This window comes from Sapajus apella, unplaced genomic scaffold (genome assembly GCF_009761245.1).
Source record: "Sapajus apella isolate SASKATOON/1434 unplaced genomic scaffold, GSC_monkey_1.0 scaffold2, whole genome shotgun sequence".
In the NCBI taxonomy this organism is placed as follows: Eukaryota; Metazoa; Chordata; class Mammalia; order Primates; family Cebidae; genus Sapajus; species Sapajus apella.
The window spans coordinates 62707940-62727977 of record NW_022436942.1 but is presented as its reverse complement, the minus strand read 5'-3'; the positions used below and the strand labels follow the sequence as shown (position 1 = coordinate 62727977).

Sequence of the window (20038 nt, the reverse complement as noted above, 5' to 3'; positions counted from 1 at the left end):
TGCTGATTTACGCAAACCATGAAATCCAACTCTAGAACTTGGGTTTATAAAAACAAAGGAAAGTGTTACAACGGTTGCACGCTTTGCTCTGTTCAGAGATGAGAACCAAAACAAAATAAAAATAGGTGTGTGTCAAGAAGGAATTTGACTTAAAATTTAGGAAAACATTCTGTACCCCAGACTGTAGGTTCCTTGAGGTCAGAGATCCTATCTTATTTGACCTTTTATCCTCAGAACTCAGCACAGAACTGGGACCTAATAGGTGCTTGATAACCATCTGCCAAAATGGAGGAAGGAAGGATGGATGGATGGATGGATGGATGGATGGATGGATGGATAGATGTATAGATGGATGGATGGATAGACAAATGGATGGACGGATGGATGGATGGACGGATGGATGGATGGATGGGTGGGTGAGTGGTTCAATGGGTAGATGGGTGGAGGAGTAGGTGAGTGGATGGATGAATGGAAGGAGGGATGGAAGAATGGATGGTAAGGTGGATAAGTAGATGAATGGATGGATTTATACCAATGGTTAAATACTGAAATTCTCTGTCAAAAACTCCTTCCCTATACGTGCCTACATCTGTTTTCTGGCTGGATATATATTTTTAAACAGTTCATCCTAGATTAGGATAACTTAATGAACTAGCTGTAAAGCCTACTAGCTCTATGACTAAGGGTCAAATGCAGGCCACTATTGAACTATGACCTCCCCCAACGACAGGCAGACAAAATGCTAGCAACTATATACTCCATAGCTACCCATTTAACAAACACATGGTGAAAAAATAATTTTTCTAGAAGGCTGCCCTATCTGTTGGCACCGAAACCTATTTATAATCCTCTCCATGTGTCCTTCCTATTCTCAAGTGACTGTGGTGGGAAGCAACATTTATTCCCAAGGAAAATACTTTGGGTCAGTAACTAATCCAGAAAACAAGTCTTGCTGCAGCACCCTATGACTCCAATTGAGAGGCAAAGAAAGCGAAAACAAACATCTCTGGCTTTCCTGAACACTGCAGCTTTGAGGCTGCCAATCAGAGCTTCTGTCTTTCACTCCAGCAAACACAGGGAGATAGGGACTTCTAAAGACAGACTATGTGAACAGGGTGAGGTGAAACCCACATGAAACTCCAGAAAACCCTCCTTCAAAGAGCCTAGGCACTGCAGGGTTTCCAGAAGACTAAAAAGCAGAAAGAAAACTTACAAACAAATAATTTTCCATATTTAACACAGAGAGGGATAACAGGTAAACAACCAGCAAAAACACTGAATAAACACCAGTGTTCTAACAAGCAACAAAATATTTCTCTTACAGTAAGGGTGAGACTACTCTGTGGTTTTACAAAAGCATTTTTAAATAAAATAGTATTTCACTTGAGAAAGCTAAAGAAAGGAATGTGAACACTCTATTTAACAAATAAGGGGGTGAAGAGACGAAGACTGAGCGGTTGTGTCTGCGTTGCTGACCTCGAGCAGCACTTGGCTTCTGCACGTAGAACCCGGGAGTAGGAGACTCAGAATCGAATCTCTTCTCCCTCCTCTCTCCTGTGAGATTTTTTTGATCTTCAGCTACATTTTCAGCTTTGTGAGAAACCTTATCATCAAACACAATGGCCAGCAACGTTACCAACAAGACAGATCCTCGCTCCATGAACTCCCGTGTGTTCATTGGGAATCTAAACACTCTCGTGGTCAAGAAATCTGATGTGGAGGCAATCTTTTCGAAGTATGGCAAAATTGTGAGCTGCTCTGTTCATAAGGGCTTTGCCTTCGTTCAATATGTTAATGAGAGAAATGCCCGGGCTGCTGTAGCAGGAGAGGATTGCAGAATGATTGCTGGCCAGGTTTTAGATATTAACCTGGCTACAGAGCCAAAAGTGAACCGAGGAAAAGCAGGTGTGAAACGATCTGCAGCGGAGATGTACGGGTCAGTAACAGAACACTCTTCTCCGTCCCCTCTACTCAGCTCCTCTTTTGACTTGGACTATGACTTTCAACGGGATTATTATGATAGGATGTACAGTTACCCAGCACCTGTACCTCCTCCTCCTCCTATTGCTCGGGCTCTAGTGCCCTCGAAACGTCAGCGTGTATCAGGAAACACCTCACGAAGGGGCAAAAGTGGCTTCAATTCTAAGAGTGGACAGCGGGGATCTTCCAAGTCTGGAAAGTTGAAAGGAGATGACCTTCAGGCCATTAAGAAGGAACTGACCCAGATAAAACAAAAAGTGGATTCTCTCCTGGAAAACCTGGAAAAAATTGAAAAGGAACAGAGCAAACAAGCAGCAGAGATGAAGAATGATAAGTCAGAAGAGGAGCAGAGCAGCAGCTCCGTGAAGAAAGATGAGACTAATGTCAAGATGGAGTCTGAGGGGGGTGCAGATGACTCTGCTGAGGAGGGGGACCTACTGGATGATGATGATAATGAAGATCGGGGGGATGACCAGCTGGAGTTGATCAAGTATGATGAAAAAGAGGCTGAGGAAGGAGAGGATGACTCTTAAGCACATAGTGGGGTTTAGAAATCTTATCCCATTATTTCTTTACCTAGGCGCTTGTCTAAGATCAAATTTTTCACCAGATCCTCTCCCCTAGTATCTTCAGCACATGCTCACTGTTCTCTCCATCCTTGTCCTTCCCATGTTCATTAATTCATATTTCCCTGCGCCTAGTCCCATTTTCACTTCCTTTGACGCTCCTAGTAGTTTTTGTTAAGTCTTACCCTGTAATTTTTGCTTTTAATTTTGATACCTCTTTATGACTTAACAATAAAAAGGATGTATGGTTTTTAAAAGAAAAAAAAACAAATAAGGGAACTGAGACTCACTCTCTAAGGTTCAATGTCTTGCTGAAGGTCACAGAACCAGGAAGTGGAAATGGACAGGTTTCCTGATTTGGGGATTTTTGCATCCTTCTCTGATATATTTCTCTTTGCTCAACAAAAACATCTGAGGCTTCACATTGAGTGCCAGGTTATATCCAGGTAGATTCCAAGCTGGGAACAGATCCCATCTTTATGACACTTCCAGATGGGATTTAAGGATTGGAGCCAGAATCCAAGTTGGCTTTCCTCACTTCAAAGCATGTGGGTCCTCCAGGAAGCGATAAGAATTCTCCCAGTATTAAGCCAGCAGGGCGAGGAGGGGCGGAGACAGAGACAAAAAACCCCACCCACACATCTGGAAACAGATACGAAACTGAATGTGGACTCTCACCATTCCATCTTAAAGCCATCTCAGAGGTAAGGGTCTGCATCTGAAGGCAAACCCTATGGTGGCCTGAACAGATATAATCTGGTTGTCTTTAGTACTATGAAGAATGCCTTTTTAAGAAGCAAATTCTCCATTTCCAATTAGTCCAGCATCACAGCTTCTCTTATTAGATGATTATTGTTTAATTGTCCCCCTTTCTTACCCACCTGTCCCAACAAACTTGCTGTGAACAGAGCCCAAATCAAGCATGAGAACATGATCAGACTGAAATTTTCAAGTCTCTACACCACACCACCATTCTGCCTTTATCAAGGATGATAAGAAAAAATAAAACCCATCCTGCAGATGTCCCCAAATGGGGCTGAGGATCCAAAACAGCACAGGGGGAGCCTTTCAAAATGATGCAATAGGGCCAGGCACAGTGGTTCACTTTGGGAGGCTGAGGCAGGAGGATTGCCTGAGGCCAGGAGTTCAAGACCAGCCCCAGCAACATAGCAAGACTGCCCCCTGCACCCCACAATGTCTACAAAAACATTGAAAAAATGTAGGAAAATAAAATAAAATGATGGAACACTGGGCCCACCTCTGGAGATTCAGATGAGTGGATGGTCTAGGGGGACCTGGGTATCTGATGCTTGTGCTAGGGTTATTTTAAAGTACACCAGGTAATTCTGATGATCAGCCTGCCTGAGAACCCTACACCAATACACATAAATACGCCTACACCAACCACCCTTGGCAAAAGTCTGTCTTGAAAACCCAGACCTCCATATGTAGACCCACTAAGTGCCAAACACAAATGGAATCTGTAATATTTATTGCTGAGGTAAAATGAGGAAACTGAGGCAAGTATAAGAAAATGAGAAGCTAATTTATTCAGCTCCCGGGTGAGGTTCTGTGGTCCAGGGAGGGGCCAAAGAAGTCACGCCTGGTTGTTCAGGTCATTGGGTTTTATGGGGAGGGAAGGCGATTGATTGGCTATTGGGGAAACAAAGCGAAGGCAATTTTATTGGCTGTCAGGAAGCAGGAAATACCTGGAACTAGTTGCCATTGGTAGGCAGGCGGGACTTTGGGTAAGTGGGCCTTGATTGACTGTTGGGGAAACAAAGTGAAGGCAATTTTATTGGCTATTAAGAAGCAGGAAATACCTGGAGCTAGTTGTCATGGGTAGGCGGGCAGGACCTTGGGTAAGCAGGCCTTCCGGAGGCATACAGAGCAGACTGCTACCAGGCAGGGTCTGATGGGGCTTCTTTAAAAATTTTTCTGCAGGGTTTTTCAACAGTGGGCTGGGGGTTGGATGCATAATTTAGTGCTGAATGTGGGCTTGGGTCTGGTATGCGGAGGCGGGTACCGGGAAGCCATGCAGCGAGGCCAGATAATGAGCTTGGGTGATGACGCAGTTATCAAGCATGGAGAGAGATGGATGTGTCCGTTTAACCCTCTGCAAGGCAGCCGGCCTTACAGAATCTACACACCATGCAATCTCGTGTAATCCTTACAACATCTGCAAGGGTGGCACACTGATGCCCATTTTACAGATTTTAAAAACACAGTTCAGTGAGATAGATTGATTTGCCCAAGGATATTTGAATGTCTAGGTTTTCCCAGGAAGTTTGCTCTATGCTCCTAAATTGCATGGAAAAATCCCCTTCTAAGAAAAAGAACCAAAGCAAATACTAGAATACAGAGATAAATGTATTGGAGAAGCTTGTGCTGGTAGAAAGAATATCTTGATTTAATTTCACATTATTGATTAATATAACTGGGAAAGAAATGCTAGTGGAAACAGACATCCCAATTTTATAAGCTCCAGGAGAGTCCAATTTTCCGGGCACAGAGAGGGTGATAAGATCCTGTCAGATTTCACCAAGCAGGAACTGGGCCAAACAATTTCATTAGCCTGCAGTTCAGCCTGCCCCAGCCTGGGTGACCCATTCAGCAGCCATGAGCAGGGATGAAGGCAGAAAATGCCCACTGGCAGGGAAACAAGATACACCTCACCAGGCTGGGGACAGGAGAGGCCCGTTTCAATCAGACAGTGGAGTAGACTCAAATCTACTTTCCCTCAGCATGTACAGAATCCAAGAATCACTGTAGGATCCCCAGAGGACAGAGTGAAATACTTTGACACCCTTATGCAGGACACCTCCATCCGGCCCTCATTCTCTTAGCAGAAGGATATCATTTCTTCCCAGAATGCTTTGGGGCAGAAGCTAGATGCAGTGACCTTCCTGGAGTTAGGTCAGCGCTAAGCGCCAGGCCAGCTAGCTCTCTATGACCGCCTCACTCACTCAGTGTATTCTTGGGCAAGTCATTTCACGGAGAGCCCAAGTTTATAAAATGAAGAGGTAAAAAAAAATCACCTTCAAATTCCTTGCCATCTCTGTCAATAGACAAAACCAAGATCCATAGTCACAACGAAGCTGACCAGATAAACAGGGGGATTGAATCCCAAAAGGCAGACCACAGAGAAGGGAGAAAAACCATCCTGCGTGTAATGATATTCACCCAGGCTCACCTGTTGTGGATATGCATTGCAGAAAAGCATGCAGATAAGGAGAAAATAGTTACATGGGAAAAGGAAAAGGTAGAGACCCAGAGAAAAAGAATGTTCGCCTTAAATGTCCCACCAGGATGGACTCAGATACAATGGCCAATCTCCAAATCTTCCTTCGGATCTCCAAGTCGTTCAGCTACTCCTAGAACAAATATGTATTGAGTAATGTCACTGGGAGACAGGACACTGAGCTCAACTATTATCCTTATCCTTATGATGATTACTATTTAATTAGGGCAGCTGGGGGAAAAAAAAGACATGTCTAATTAAGTGATGCTCTGATTCCCTAAATAGATTTTTTAAATCCACCATTAAGATTCAGAATCTGTTCAATTCTTTCCCACTGGACTCACACATTTCAAAGGAATATCAGGCAGTCGACTTTAAAACAAAAGGACCACAAGTCTACAGGGCCAGAGAACAGAAGGGGTAGCTGCACACGCCACTGGCTGCAGACTTTCTGTCTGACTTCCTGAGCAGATACAGGCAAAGGCCAAGTGCCCTCAAGGGAATTCAAAAGCCCCTACCATCCCCCCTCCCCTGCTGTGAGCCTGGGACAGATTGAGTTCCAGCCACAGAACAGTTCACTGCACTGGCTTGATGGACAGGGCTTATCCTGAACACTGCTAGGATCATGTCCCAGGAAAAAGAGCCTATGCGTGAACAAAATTAGGCCATCCTAAGAATCCCCTTCAACAAGTGCTTTAGAATTTCAAATGCTAGAACCATCTATCCTATAGTAGACTAACAGGTTGTTTTTTTAAAAAAACAAAAACAAAAAAAAACCCAGCCCTTCTTAAACTAAGGACTGCTGCTCCCACCCAGCAAACTAATCACTAACTAGTCCTCTGCCTCTCACAGAATGCACCACGTCCACTCCTTTAGGCTTTTAAAGCATTTACTTCTCCATTAGCTTATGTGGCATGTAATATCCTGGGAGATGAGCAGAGCAGGTGGCATTGGGCCCACTGGACAGATAAAGAAACTAATGCTCAGTGGTTCAGAGACTCTCCTGAAGCCTCCCAGCTGATAAGCAGTGAACTGGTTTTGCTACCTCATCCCTTACTGCCTGTAGCATAGGTGTGCACAGAGACAACAGACACCTTTCATCATTTCTGACATGAGCAACTAGGAATGAGGCTGAGGCATAAAGAATACGGAGCTCTTGCACCACCCCGTTCCCTGATGGAGGTCCAGTCCCTTGCACAGCTGTGCCTCCTAAATTAAACACACGCACTCTCCAAGAGTGGTTTCCTAGGAAAACCAGACTACTGTCCTTTAGGAACCAACCCTGCACCTGCAGAAAAGCCTTCAACAAAACCAACTGCGAAGGCTTTGCCGCAAGAGTTCTCAGAACAGCTGCCCTGGTCCTGCCACAGCACAGGAAATCATTCCATCTTGGCAAACCCCATTGCAACCGTGTTTCCACACTGCAGACTTAGGGAAATGAAAATATCAATTTGAGCCAAGCAAATCTAACAGGCTATCATGCAAAACGCTGATGTCAAATCAAGCCTCAACCAGTAATTATCCATCAAGCAGGGCCATAATAACTGGCTCCCTGAGTCACTTCGCTGGGAGGGAGGGAGGTGGTTACTAAAGAGGGAGTTGGAATTGGACAAGTGACAGCCTTAAGAGAAAGGCATTCATCTCACTTTTCTACAGATTCTTCTACAGGTTAGGGGGTTCTACCCACACCTCTCCCCACTGAGGTCAAAACCCATCATGTGACTGCCTTGAGGCACTGATGATTCTTAACGCACTGGGGCAGATTACTGTATTGTACCCTCCTCTAAGTTTAAAGGAAGTTGTCTTTAGCTAATGGTCTGAAAGGTGCTTCCTTTCCCAGCTGCTGTCATTAAACTAGCAAAACATTAATTTAAACTCTTACGGTAAGGGGGTTTCCTGGAAATTCCTTAAAGGAAGTCTATAATTGACTGTGTGGTTAAACGTCATACAGACAACACAAAAAGCCAAATCATATACAATTAGTGAAGGCTCAAGTCCCCTTGTAGACAAGTAGCACTTTTGTTCATAAGAAGTATTGTGCCATACCCCTGTTTAGGGTTGGGGCTATTATGAAGAAAAAAACAGACACACACACACACACACACACACACACACACACACACACACACACACCCCCTTTGACGCTTGGGCCTCAAAGCTCAACATGACATTTGCTCCAACTCTATAATTTGATTGAAGAGAAGAAAGAGTTAAAAAAAAAGATGAAGAAAAGATTTGAAGAAAACAACAGTTTCTATTAAAATGCATAGCACCATCTTTCAAAAGATGAAAGGACTTAGTGGAAACACCATAAACCTCAGAATTACACAGTAAATGTATTCTTTTGTTTAAGGCAAATTAATACTGGATCACAGATTAAAAAAATAAGGCCTCCCAACATCCCCAGCTGACAGATGCTACATTCATTATGGAGTTTGGGAGACTGCCTGTTGACTATTTTGTAGAAAAATGAATGAAGGGTTGGTTATAATCACCTTCCCGCTCAAATCCTGTCTCATTACCTGAAGTGATTTTCCTGCAAAGTGACACACAAATGATTTTCTACTCTTCACTTTCTTCTCATAAGCCACCACATGCAGGGCGAGGGAAAGTCCAGGGTGTATTAACTATGCCAGGGAATCTGCCCGGGGTCCTTCAAAGTGCTTCCCAGAACACAGTGTATGCACTTTATGTCTGCCTAGGTCTTTATCACAGTCCAGTTGAATCTGGGACAAAGGCAACTGACAACCTCTGAATATCCCTTACTGAGTCCAAATAATTACTGAAGGAAATACAACATGATAACATGTGTAGCATCCAACTCTTTCCTCTTACTCACACGCTCCTGTTTTACAAATGAATGGCAGGCTTGCTGACTCAAAGGCGGTCTTTGTTTTTATTTTTTTGAGACAATGTCTCGCTCTCTCGCCCAGGCTGAAGTGCCCTGGCACAATCATGGCTCACTGCAGTCTTGAACTCCTGGGCTCAAGCAATCCTCCCACCCCAGCCTCCCATGTAGCAGGGACTAGAGGCAAGTGCCACCATGCCTAGCTAATTTTTTTATTTTTATTTTCGTCAAATCAGGGTCTCATTATGTTGCTCAGGCTGGTCTTGAACTTCTGAGCTCAAGTGATCCTCCCACCTCAGCCTCCTAAAGTGCTGGGATCACATGCATGAGCCACCAGTTCTGGGCTCAAAGGTGGTCTTGACTCTGAGGAGGGTATTTCTCACTCCCAAAGTGACCTTAGATCCAAAGTCATTCAGTACGATACTCAGTGAGAAAAGGCACTGATACATAGCAGGTATTCAAAAGGTCTTAGACACTACACAAAGAGAGGGGAGCAATGATAAAATGCCTGGCTTCATTTCCCCAAGCTTATCAGGAGTCAGCTTAAGGAACATCCATCTGTGTCATTCACCTCCATCACGCTGATTCCACACTCCCCGCAGAGATGGGATGCTTCCTGGGGCCAGGTTCCCAGGTCTCTTTTGAGGCAAAATTTCTCATCTAAGAATTTGGTGAAGCCTCTGAAGTAGGGTGAACTAGGGACTTCAGTGTGGCCAGAGGACAACCGCCTCAGCGTCATCACCCAGGAGCTGGTTACAAATGCAGGATCAGACCCCAGGCCGGGCCTATGAAATCACAACCTGTAACTTAACCCCAACCCCAGGAAGCCCCGCATGCATCTAAGTGTGAGAAGCTCTGGTCTGTAGGCAGTGATTGCAAACAGGGCTCTGGAAGCCCCTGCACTACCCCCTGGTTCTCCAGACATTAAAACTGACAAGCTTCAGAAGGAAGAGGGCACTGATAACCAAAATATGAGGCTGTCGATAGCTTGCTGCTCCCTTGTACAGACACACCGGGATTAAATTGGCTTCAAGAGACTCATCCAAGCATGGATGCAATAAAAGGCTCTGATGATGAAGCCCAGGAATCCTCCCAGGTGCTGAGCTTTGGGGTGCAGTTTTAATTTTACTGGACAATTCTTGGGCTTCTCTTATGGTGCACCCAAGAGTTTGCAAAAGAAAAAGGCTGCAGAGATCAAATTCCAGCTTCCCCCAGTTACTGAACCGCTCAGCCCAGAAACTTACTAAACGTCACAGGCCTCTTCCTTTATCTTTAAGCGGCAATAACAGCCATGATGGAGGGGATTTGGAAGGGGGGTGGGGAAAGAGAATGCATGAAGAGTGCTTAGAGCACAGAAGTGCTCAGTAAACATCAGTTATTGTCTTTTTACCATTTGTAACTCTGGAAGGAAGAACAAACAGGAACACTTTGCTCCATGATCAACTTAGGCACAGGATAAAAGGCAGAGAATAAGAAATAAATCCAAATAAGCCCAACAAGGAATAAAATTCAAAAACACATTTCTTCTAGGCTCTCCTAATGCGCCCCTTCCTCTTGGTGCCTGAAGCTTCTCTTCCTCTTTACAGCAAGGTGTCCCTTTAGGAGTCAGCACGTCCTCAGGGCTCCCCCAGGCAAAGAGGCCAATTTTCAATGGATGGTGTGTTACCAGCGAGCCTCAGAGGAACAGTATAAAAGCACCTCACTCTTTTATCTGCCCATCTCCCCTCCTGGAGTTCAGATGGGTCAAAGACATGGACTCAGAAGGCTCAGGCATGTTTCATAAGCTCTTAGGCCCTCTCCTTCCAACCAAGTGGATGGAAGAAATGATGGCCACCTCATTGCTTCACAGGTCAATTTGGAAATTGTCAAAGGCAGTCACACATAAGGGATGACGACTAGTAAGAGAAAAAAAAAGCAATGAAAAAAATTGCAAAGATAATCATTTTAGTAGCTTGTATTTTCACACAAGGATCTGAGCCAATCATATAAATTATATAAATACGCTTCTCACCAGGATATGAACAGACACCATGCTCTCTGCTGAAGAACAGGTGAACAAGAGAGAAGCAGGAGCTAGGGTCTCTGCTCTCCCAACTAATATTTGCCCAATGTTGCCCCTAGGGGACATGTGACATTGTTTGGAGACATTTTTGGTTATCACAACAAATATAGTGAGTAAAGGCCAGGAATGCTACTGAACTGCCTGCGCTGCACAGGATAGCTTCCTGCAACGAAGATTTTGTTCAGCCCTCAATGTCCATACTGCCAAGGCGGGGCTTCAACTCTGATCTGCCTGGAACCCCTTCTCTTATCCACCACACTACATTGTCTCCCTTCGTGTTTTCTACTGTTCTGAAGACAAGATCATTTTTTTTTTCTTTCAGATGGAGCCTTGCTCTGTTGCCCAGGCTGGAGTGCAGGGGCGCGATCTCGGCTCATTCCAATCTCCGCCTCCCAGGTTCCAGCAATTCTCCTGCCTCAGCCTCCCGAGTAACTGGGATTACAGGCATGTGCCACCATGCCCAGCTAATTTTTGTATTTTTAGTAGAGACGGGGTTTCACCATGTTGGCTAGGATGATCTCAATCTCTTAACCTTGTGATCTGCCTGTCTCGGCCTCCCAAAGCGCTGGGATTAGAGGTGTGAGCCACCGTGCCCCACCCGAAATAAAAGTTTTTAAACAGGACCATATATCAGATTGTCACAGCTCTGTAGCCAATGCTGAAAATTAAAAACACACAAAAATACCTGTGCACATTGCCCCCCTTTGACCATCTCCAACGCTCACACCCCAAGGCTTCTGAACTTGCGTTTCCCTCTGCCCCAGCCCCATCATATAGGTTCAGGGCTCACATACCCCCTCCTTCACATCACCTATGGCCTTCTCAGTAAGGCCCTTCCTGACAGTCCTCACTCTCTCCTCCAGCCCTTCCATAGCAGCCGTCACCCTCAGGTGAGTCAGGAGTTTTTATTTGAGTATTATCTTACTCCTCCTGCTAGACTGTAAGCTCCAGGAAGGCTGGCATTTTCTCCTGTGTCACTACATTTTCCTCACCACCCCTAACAGTGTCTGGCACATAGCAGGAACTCAAAGGATATTTGGTGAAACAACGATTGAATGAATGAATGAATGAATGAATGAATGAATGAAAAAACAAGCTAGCTTTGACTTCTTCCCTAGGAATTTGAGGGCTTTAGCTTTCCCCAAGCTTTAACACCATCAGAGGGAAAGATCCCTGTGCAGAACCTGGTTCATCTTGCTGCAAGATGAACAATAATCACCATATAACCACTGTTCTATATCAGGGGCTGGTACTTTTTTTCCTGTAAGGGGCCAGATAAGTGTCTTCAGCTTCACAGACCCACCCAGTCTGTGGAGCAGCTATTCAACTCTGCCGTTATTGCACAAAAGTGGCACAGAAAATATACCAACGAGGAAGCATGGCTGAGTGCCAGTGGAACTTTATTTAAGGACATTGAAATTTGAATTTCATAGACTTTTCATGTGTCAAGAAATATTATTTTTCTTTTGATATTTTTCCTCAACCATTTTTAAATGTAAAGATGATTCTTAGCTCACAGGCTGTACAAAAGCTTGAGATGGGCTAGATTTGGCAATGAATTTCGATGGTTTATTCAATAATGTGACACCACATTAAAACGGCCCAGAGTCCTTTCACAATGGCCATCTCATTCATCCTCAGAACAACTGTAACAGGTTGGTTCTTCATATCCTTCTTTACCCCAGTTTACCACTGAGGAAACTGAGGCACAAAGTGATTCACTGATATAGTTCAGATATTTGTCCCCTTGGATCTCATGTTAAAACATGATGGCCAGTGTTGGACATGAGGCCTAGTGTGTCATGGGGGCAGATGTTCCCATCCTGGGGGAATGAGTAAGTTGTCACTCTCTTGGTTACCACAAGATCTGACTGTTAAGAAGAGCCTGGCACCTCCCTCCCCTCTCTCCCTTGCACCCTCCCTCACCATGTGATAGGCCAGTTTTTCTTTGCCTTCCATCCTGAGTGGAAGCTTCCTGAAGCCCTCACCAAAACCAGACACTGACCTCATGCTTCATGTACAACCTGCAGAACTGTGAGCCAAGTAAACTTCTATTTCTTTTTTCTTTTACGGTTTGTTTTTGTTTTGTTTTGTTTTAGAGAAATGTTGTAAAGCGTAGCATATCCCAGCACCAGGAATGGTGTGGAGTCGCAGCAGCAGGGACAGGCAGTCTCACATGGCGAAGAGGATGAGGAAGGCAACCATCAAACACAAGAGCCCCATCACCTCAGACAGGGCAAAGCCCAGAATGGCATAAGAGAAGAGCTGCCACTTAAGAGACAGGTTTCTGGCATAGCCAATGATCAAGCTGCCAGTCACCATTCCAATGCCAGCCCCTGAACCGCCCACAACAACTGTGGCTGCCCCAACGCCAATAAATATGGCTGCTGTGTCAACGTCCTGGGAGACAGCACTGGTCTGGAACTCCCATGTGGCCACCTAGAGTGGGGAGCTGCTGTAGGAAGTCTGTTTAGATGAATTCTCTGATCTATTCACGAAGGAGGCAGACACGAGCCTGATTAGATCCCTGGTACAACAGCAGATCAGAGCTGAAGAAATGAGTAGGGCTGGGGGTCTGCATTTTATCAGTCTGCCCTTCCACTTCCCTGCAGCCCCTGCTCAGCCCGCAATGCTCGCCCAGCTCTAACCCTTTCTTCTTTAAAAATGACTCAGCCTGGCCGGGTGCAGTGTAATCCCAGCACTTTGGGAGGCCGAGGCAGGCGGATCACGAGGTCAGGAGTTCAAGACTAGCCTGGCCAACATGGTGAAATTCTGTCTCTACTAAAAATACAAAAATGAGCCAGGCATGGTGGTGCATGCCTGTAATCCCAGCTACTCAAGAGGCTGAGGCAGGAGAATTGCTTGCACCGTGGAGACAGAGGTTGCAGTGAGCCAAGATTGCACCACTGCACTTCAGCCTGGGTGACAAAATGAGACTCCATCTCAAAAAAATGACTCAACCTTAGGTATTTCTTTATAGCAACATAAACAGACTCAGACGGTGACTTATCCAAGGTTGTCGAGCCTTAGCCTTCTGATGCCACTGCTAGAATTCTTCCTGCATTTAATGGACTTTCTTGAAACCTTGCCAATAATAAATACAAAGACCTCAACTAATCCACCATTGACTCAGAGATAGCAGGGAGTATTCCAGTGAATAGAGCACTGAAATCAGCAAAGATTCTTGTGTGAAGACACAAATACCAAAGAAACAAGAGGCTTACCATCCATCTTACGGCACAGAGAGCCATTCAACTTGCCTTGGAGAAAGAAAAGGGGGAGGCCAGCACCCTCCTGCCCTTTGGTGTTACAGGAAAAAGTTAATGACACAGAAAATTGTTGTGTTGCCAAGGATTGCAGATGAGAATCCTAAAGGTGAAGGTTTCGTAATAAACACACAGGGGTTATATGTTAGTACCTAAGCCAGAATTCTTTTTTCCACCTTAATTTCACAAACATTCTAGAATGGTAATTAAGATACTCAAATCAAATGCAAACACGGGCTGGGGGAGATTTACCTCCCAGATCTGAGAAGTCTGAACAGCACTCCTCTTTCTTACCAATTTAACAGTAATCTCTGAATATACAAAGTATCACCTTTTAACTCTCTCTGAAGTTTTTGCAACCAGTATTCTCCCCATGTATGTGACACATGGCACAGAAATACTAAGCTTCTGTGTTTCCAATTTTAAGCACTAAGTCAAGGAAGGGTACTACCCTGGCCCACCTCCCCTTCCCCCACCAACCCAAAGTCAGGCAGAAATGCAAAGGTAACCTTGAGCTCCACCCCTCAAGACCTGTATACCTAGACTCAGGAGTGAAATGCCATATAAACCAATGACCTAGCTCAGCATCTCATATGCAACCTGTAGTTGCTTCCTACTCCCAAAACACGTTTGCTGGGGAATTTTTAAGGCAATTGTTAAAGCCTAATGGAGTCTCCAAGAAAACATCTGAGACATGCTGATTGATGAAACCTAAACAAAAAAGGCTGGGCACCTGAGGCTGTTCTTCATGATTGGTGAAACCTAAACAAAAAAGGCTGGGCACCTGAGGCTGTTCTTCATACTCTGAAATTCAAGATGGCACCTCCAGTTGGGTCTTGCCCATTATATTGGTAGTATCTGGCTTACTCTATCTCCAAAATGCTTTCCCCTCTCCCACCTCTTTGCTGGTCCTACAACTAACCATCTAGCCTGAATTCAACTCCCTGGAAAATACTTTTCATCATGCTCCTTTCTGTTTAGAAAAACTTCCATAGTCCTTTTCTGGAGAAACTCCCTCCGCCTCAATAATAGCCTATATTGGTGACCCTATAATTGGTTTCCCAAACCAAGACACTTAAAAGGGAGCACTGTTCATAATTATGCTAGGACAAGAGCAGTAAATGGGACTGTCCAGGAAAAACTGGGACAGAGAATCATCCCAGCTATAAGGCCTGGGCAGGAGAACACCCTGACTTATTTTTCCTATCTTTTTAACTGAACAGTTCCTAGCATACCACCTGACATAACACAGGCACTTGATAATAAATATTTGTGGAACTGAATCTATAAAACAGGAGCCTTAAATGATATCATAGATACTACTAACTAGAATGAATTTGCCTCCATAAAGGATCCTCTAGCTCACTACAAAGTAAAATCATACCAGAAAATCACTGCTTCTGATAATCTATTTCATTTTCTTTTTACCTTGGACTTTTCTTTTTTTTTTTTTTTTTGATTTTAGGGTACATGTGAAGAACATGCAAGATTGTTGCATAGGTATACACGTGGCAGTGTGATTTGCTGCCTTCCTCCCCCTCACCTATATCTGGCATTTCTCCCCATGCCATCCCCCGCAACTCCCCACCCCCTGCTGTCTCTCCCCTATTTCCCCCCAACAGACCCCAGTGTGTAGTGCTCCCCTCCCTGTGTCTATGTGTTCTCATTGTTCAACACCCACCTATGAGTGAGAACATACGGTGTTTGATTTTCTGCTGTGTCAGTTTGCTGAGAATGATGGCTTCCAAGTTCATCCATGTCCCTACAAAGGACACGAACTCATCATTTTTGATGGCTGCGTAATATTCCATGGTGTATATGTGCCACATCTTACCCTGGACTTTTCTTTTTCTCTCTCCCTCTCGAGTCTCACTGTTTCGACCAGGCTGGCGTTCAGTGGTACAATCTCAGCTCACTGCAACCTCCAACTCCCGCAGTTTGAATCATTCTCCTGCCTCAGCCTCCGAGTAGCTGGGACTACAGGTGCCTGCCACCATACCTAGCTAATTTTTGTATTTTTAGTAGAGACTGGGTTTCACTATGCTGGCCAGGCTGGTCTTGAACTCCTGACCTGGTGATCTGCCCACCTCGGCCTCCCAAAGTGCTGGGATTACAGGCTTGAGGGACCACACCCAGCCTACCCTGGACATTTTTAAATCTCTCATTAATAGTGATTTTGTATATCTCAATAACTAATAGCACAGTCAGCCCTCTATAACTTCAGGCTGTGCATCTACAGATTACATCAACTACAGATTTAAAATAAATAGGGGGAAAATATACAATAATTTTAAAAGTACAAATAAAAAACAAAACAGTGTAACAACCACTCACATAGCATTTACACTGTATTAGTTATTAATATCTTAAGTGATCTGGAGATGATTAAAGCATATGGGAGGATGTGTATGGGTTATATGCAAATACTACGCCATTTCATATGGAGGACTTGAGCTTCCTTGGATTTCGGTATTTGAGAGGGGTCCTGGAACCAATCCTCCATGGATACCCAGAGATGACTGTGGTTACCATTACTGACTCCTGCATTTGTCAAGTACCCAGGAACCTCAGCTACATTCTCCCAGCAGCCCTAATGAGGAAAGCGATAGTATACCTAGTCTCCAAGCGAAGGAATTGAGGCTCTGCAAGGATAGATAATGCACTGGTGGTCACAGACTCTGCCCAAGGTCATTCCCTTCCATTGACCAGAAAACTCACCAACCAGAACTTCTCAGTTCCAAAGCATTATGTTTTTAAACCATTTCATGACCGAGGCAAGGTGGCATAATATTTAGTAAACTAAAAAAGCCATGAAATGGGCCATGCGTGGTCCAGCTATACCACTGACTGTCAACTGCATTTGCTGTAACATACTGTGGATTCAAACTCAGGAAAGCAAGAAGACCCAGAAGAAAGCCAGCAAGACCCGATAATAACATACAGCACAAGCCTTCTACGAGCAGAAAGCAGAAAGGCAGAAACTGGCATCCCGCTCTCCAGGTTCCAAAGAAGTTTCTTTGGCCAGCCTCGCAAGTGGGAAACATAATTTCCTGAGCAATGCAAAGAAGGAAGTCCCTGCTTGCCTGAAGGGAGGTGAGGACAAGGCTGGGAGGAGGAAGAGAGGTTCTATTATTAAACAAGACAGATGAAAACTTTTGAAAAACGGAAGGGAACTTAGGCTTTAAACTCCCTGAAAGTGGAGACTAATTCAACCCAAGGTTGTCCCCAACTTCTCCAGCATTTTGTCCAACTTATCTTTCTCGTTGAAATTCCACACACAAAGTCTAGAAAATTTATCTCCCATAATGCTTTGCTTTATGGCAATTTCAAACAAAAGGTTTTGGGGTTTTTTGTTTTGGTTTGGTTTTCTTGAGACGCAGTCTCGCTCTGTCCCCAGGCTAGAGTGCACTAGCGTGATCTCGGCTCACTGCAACCTCCAACTCCCTAGTTCAAGCTATTCTCCTGCCTCAGCCTACCAAGTAGCTGGGATTACAGGCACATACCACCACACTCTGATAATATTTGTATTTTTAGTAGAAACGGAGTTTCACCATGTTGGCCAAGATGGTCTCGATCTCCTGACCTCGTGATCCACCTGCCTCACCTCCCAAAGTGGTGGGATTACAGGCGTGAGCCACCGTGCCTGACCGGGGTTTTTTTTTTTTAAGCAAAATATACATGTTTAAAGTTCCCCCTCCAACCTACTCATTTTAAAGTATGTATAAATTTCCCAAATCTATAAGACTAGGCTCTCATAAGTGCATTCCTCGAATTACAAGCTATCAAACATTTTACAGTAATACAGTGGGTTGTTGACTCCTCTCTCTTAAAAAAAAAATCGAGAAAGTCACATACACTTACAAGAATCACTAACCAACTTCTCATAAATACACTCCCAGGAAATTAACTAGCATCTCAATCGCAACAAAGGGAAGGCTTTGTCTGCTAAACAACACATTCTCTTCATTAGTGTCTCCCTTGTATTGATTATGGAAGACATGCTGTACAAACAGTGTTTCCACAAAGAGGAGTGAGGAGCACAGTTTTTCTGCATTCACTGAATTTAATAGTCACCCACTCCCTGCAGATTAAATTCTGCTGCTGGATTCTGCTGCTGGAAGCACATTCAGCCATCACTGATCTCAAAGGCTTTAAACCAAGCAAGGTGGTCATGGTGTTTCCCGCAGCTCCCAGCCATATAAACATTCAGCCTAAAAATGAACTGGGTTCTAAGAGCAGCACAAAGTAGCATTCTTATCTTCATCATGCATAAATTGCCAACAGCAGCTCACAGTCTCCGATCCTTCCCCCATTTCTGGTTCAAGGGCCCTTATGTAGTCACATGGCTGTAGTCTAGGACCAATGGGCATGAAAAGGAAGTAGGGTTTGGTTAAGATCGGTTTAACAGTAGAAAGCCAGATAGAGTTGTAAAAAAATGTTTCAGCATATCTCTTGCATAAACACTGTTGTATGAGGTCTTGCTAAACAAAAAAATGAATGCGTGGATGACTACATTTGTCAGCCTCCTCAAGACCAAGTTCTGGCCCATGGAATGGGAGCAGAAGTGAAGGGGACCTCTTCTGGGCCTGTTCAGTAAGCTCAGTGTCCTTATCCCCTCCAGCCAGATGCCAAAAGAGTAGATGACCTTCAGGGTGGCCTTCAAAGCCTGTGTTAAAGATGGAAGATCCTCAAGATGGAAGGAGCCTGGCTCCCTGAAACACCCAGTGGAGGAGAGTTGCCCAACCAAGAACACCTAATCAAGAATTTATTTCACATCAGTGGGAAATCAGTTTTTCTTGTGTTCATTCACCAAGATTTTAGGGCTTATGTTACAGAACTTCATGGTATCTTAAATAACACAGGCAATATGGAAAGTCCATTTATAAATATCTAAATTAGAGGCCCCACTGGCTCTCAGGCTTGCTAGCATGTGCCTATCCATGAATTCCAATGTCTCATGTCATTCAAGAGTTCCACTCTATTACTATACACCTCTGCAACCATGGTTGGTGGGGGATGGGAGCCTTTTACTGCAATCTCTGGTTTTAGAACAAGACTATCTATCACAAGAGTAAGATGAAACTCCTCTGTCAATGTTCAACAGGTATAAATTGGGCATCTATTATATGCCAGATCCTTCTCTTAGATGCTAAAGTACAGAGATATGCTTTCTGTCCCCTTATATAGGGGAAAATAGGAGACTCATAAACAAAAACTATACTTCAAATATGTTGTGTTAAAACAGAAGCATGTAAAAGATACAAAATAATAGAATGCTGTCTTAGTCCCTTTTCACATTGCTGATAAAGACATACCCAAGACTTGGCAACTTACAAAAGAAAGAGATTTAATGAGCTAACACTTCCACATGGCTGGGGAAGCCTCACAATCATGGTGGAAGGCAAAGAGGAGCAAGTCACGTCTTACATGGATGGCAGCAGGCTAAAAGAGGGATTGGGCAGGGAAACTCCCCCTTACAGAACCATCAGATCTTGTGAGGCTTATTCACTATGACAAGAACAGCACAGGAAAGACCTGCCCCCAGGATTCAATTACCTCACACCAGCTTCCTCCCACAACACATGGGAATTCAAGATGGATTTGGGTGGGGAAAATGTTATTACTTGTTTCGGGAAAACAGGTTAAGAAAGTCATCGTAGGCTGGGCACAGTGCCTCACACCTGTAATCCCAACACTTTGGGAGGCCAAGGTGGGTGGATCATGAGGTCAGGAGTTTGAGACCAGCTTGGCCAACATGGTGAAACCCCATCTCTACTAAAAATACAAAGATTAGCTGGGTGTGGTGGCAGGCGCCTGTAATCCCGGCTACTCGGAACTGGAGACTGAGGCAGGAGAATCACTTGAACCCAGGAGGCGGAGGTTGCAGTGAGCCAAGATCGTGCCATTGGACTCTACCCTGCGTGACAGGGCGAGACTCCATCTCAAAAGAAGAAAAAAAGAAAGAAAGAAAAGAAAAGGAAGTCATCATAGGGAAGATGACCTGGCAGGGGTTTGAAGGCTAATAGTTGCTCTGGCTGTGCCGAAGTGATGGTGGTCATGATGGTGGCAGTGGGG

The 20038-nt window shown here is 44.5% G+C and overlaps 2 protein-coding genes and 1 pseudogene across 3 annotated transcripts in view; 1 reads left to right on the top strand and 2 right to left on the bottom strand.

Moving 5' to 3' along the window:
- Positions 1-20038, bottom strand: part of CHST11 (carbohydrate sulfotransferase 11) — a 312538-nt gene that overhangs the window by 238823 nt on the left and 53677 nt on the right. The gene's annotated exons all lie outside the window — the stretch shown is intronic.
- Positions 1439-2803, top strand: LOC116556371 (heterogeneous nuclear ribonucleoprotein C-like). Its single transcript, XM_032285706.1, has 2 exons — positions 1439-1936; positions 1976-2803. The coding sequence occupies exons 1-2, from the start codon at positions 1620-1622 to the stop codon at positions 2511-2513; spliced, it is 855 nt and encodes a 284-aa protein (XP_032141597.1). The 5' UTR covers positions 1439-1619; the 3' UTR covers positions 2514-2803.
- LOC116557264 lies at positions 11221-13313 on the bottom strand (annotated as a pseudogene).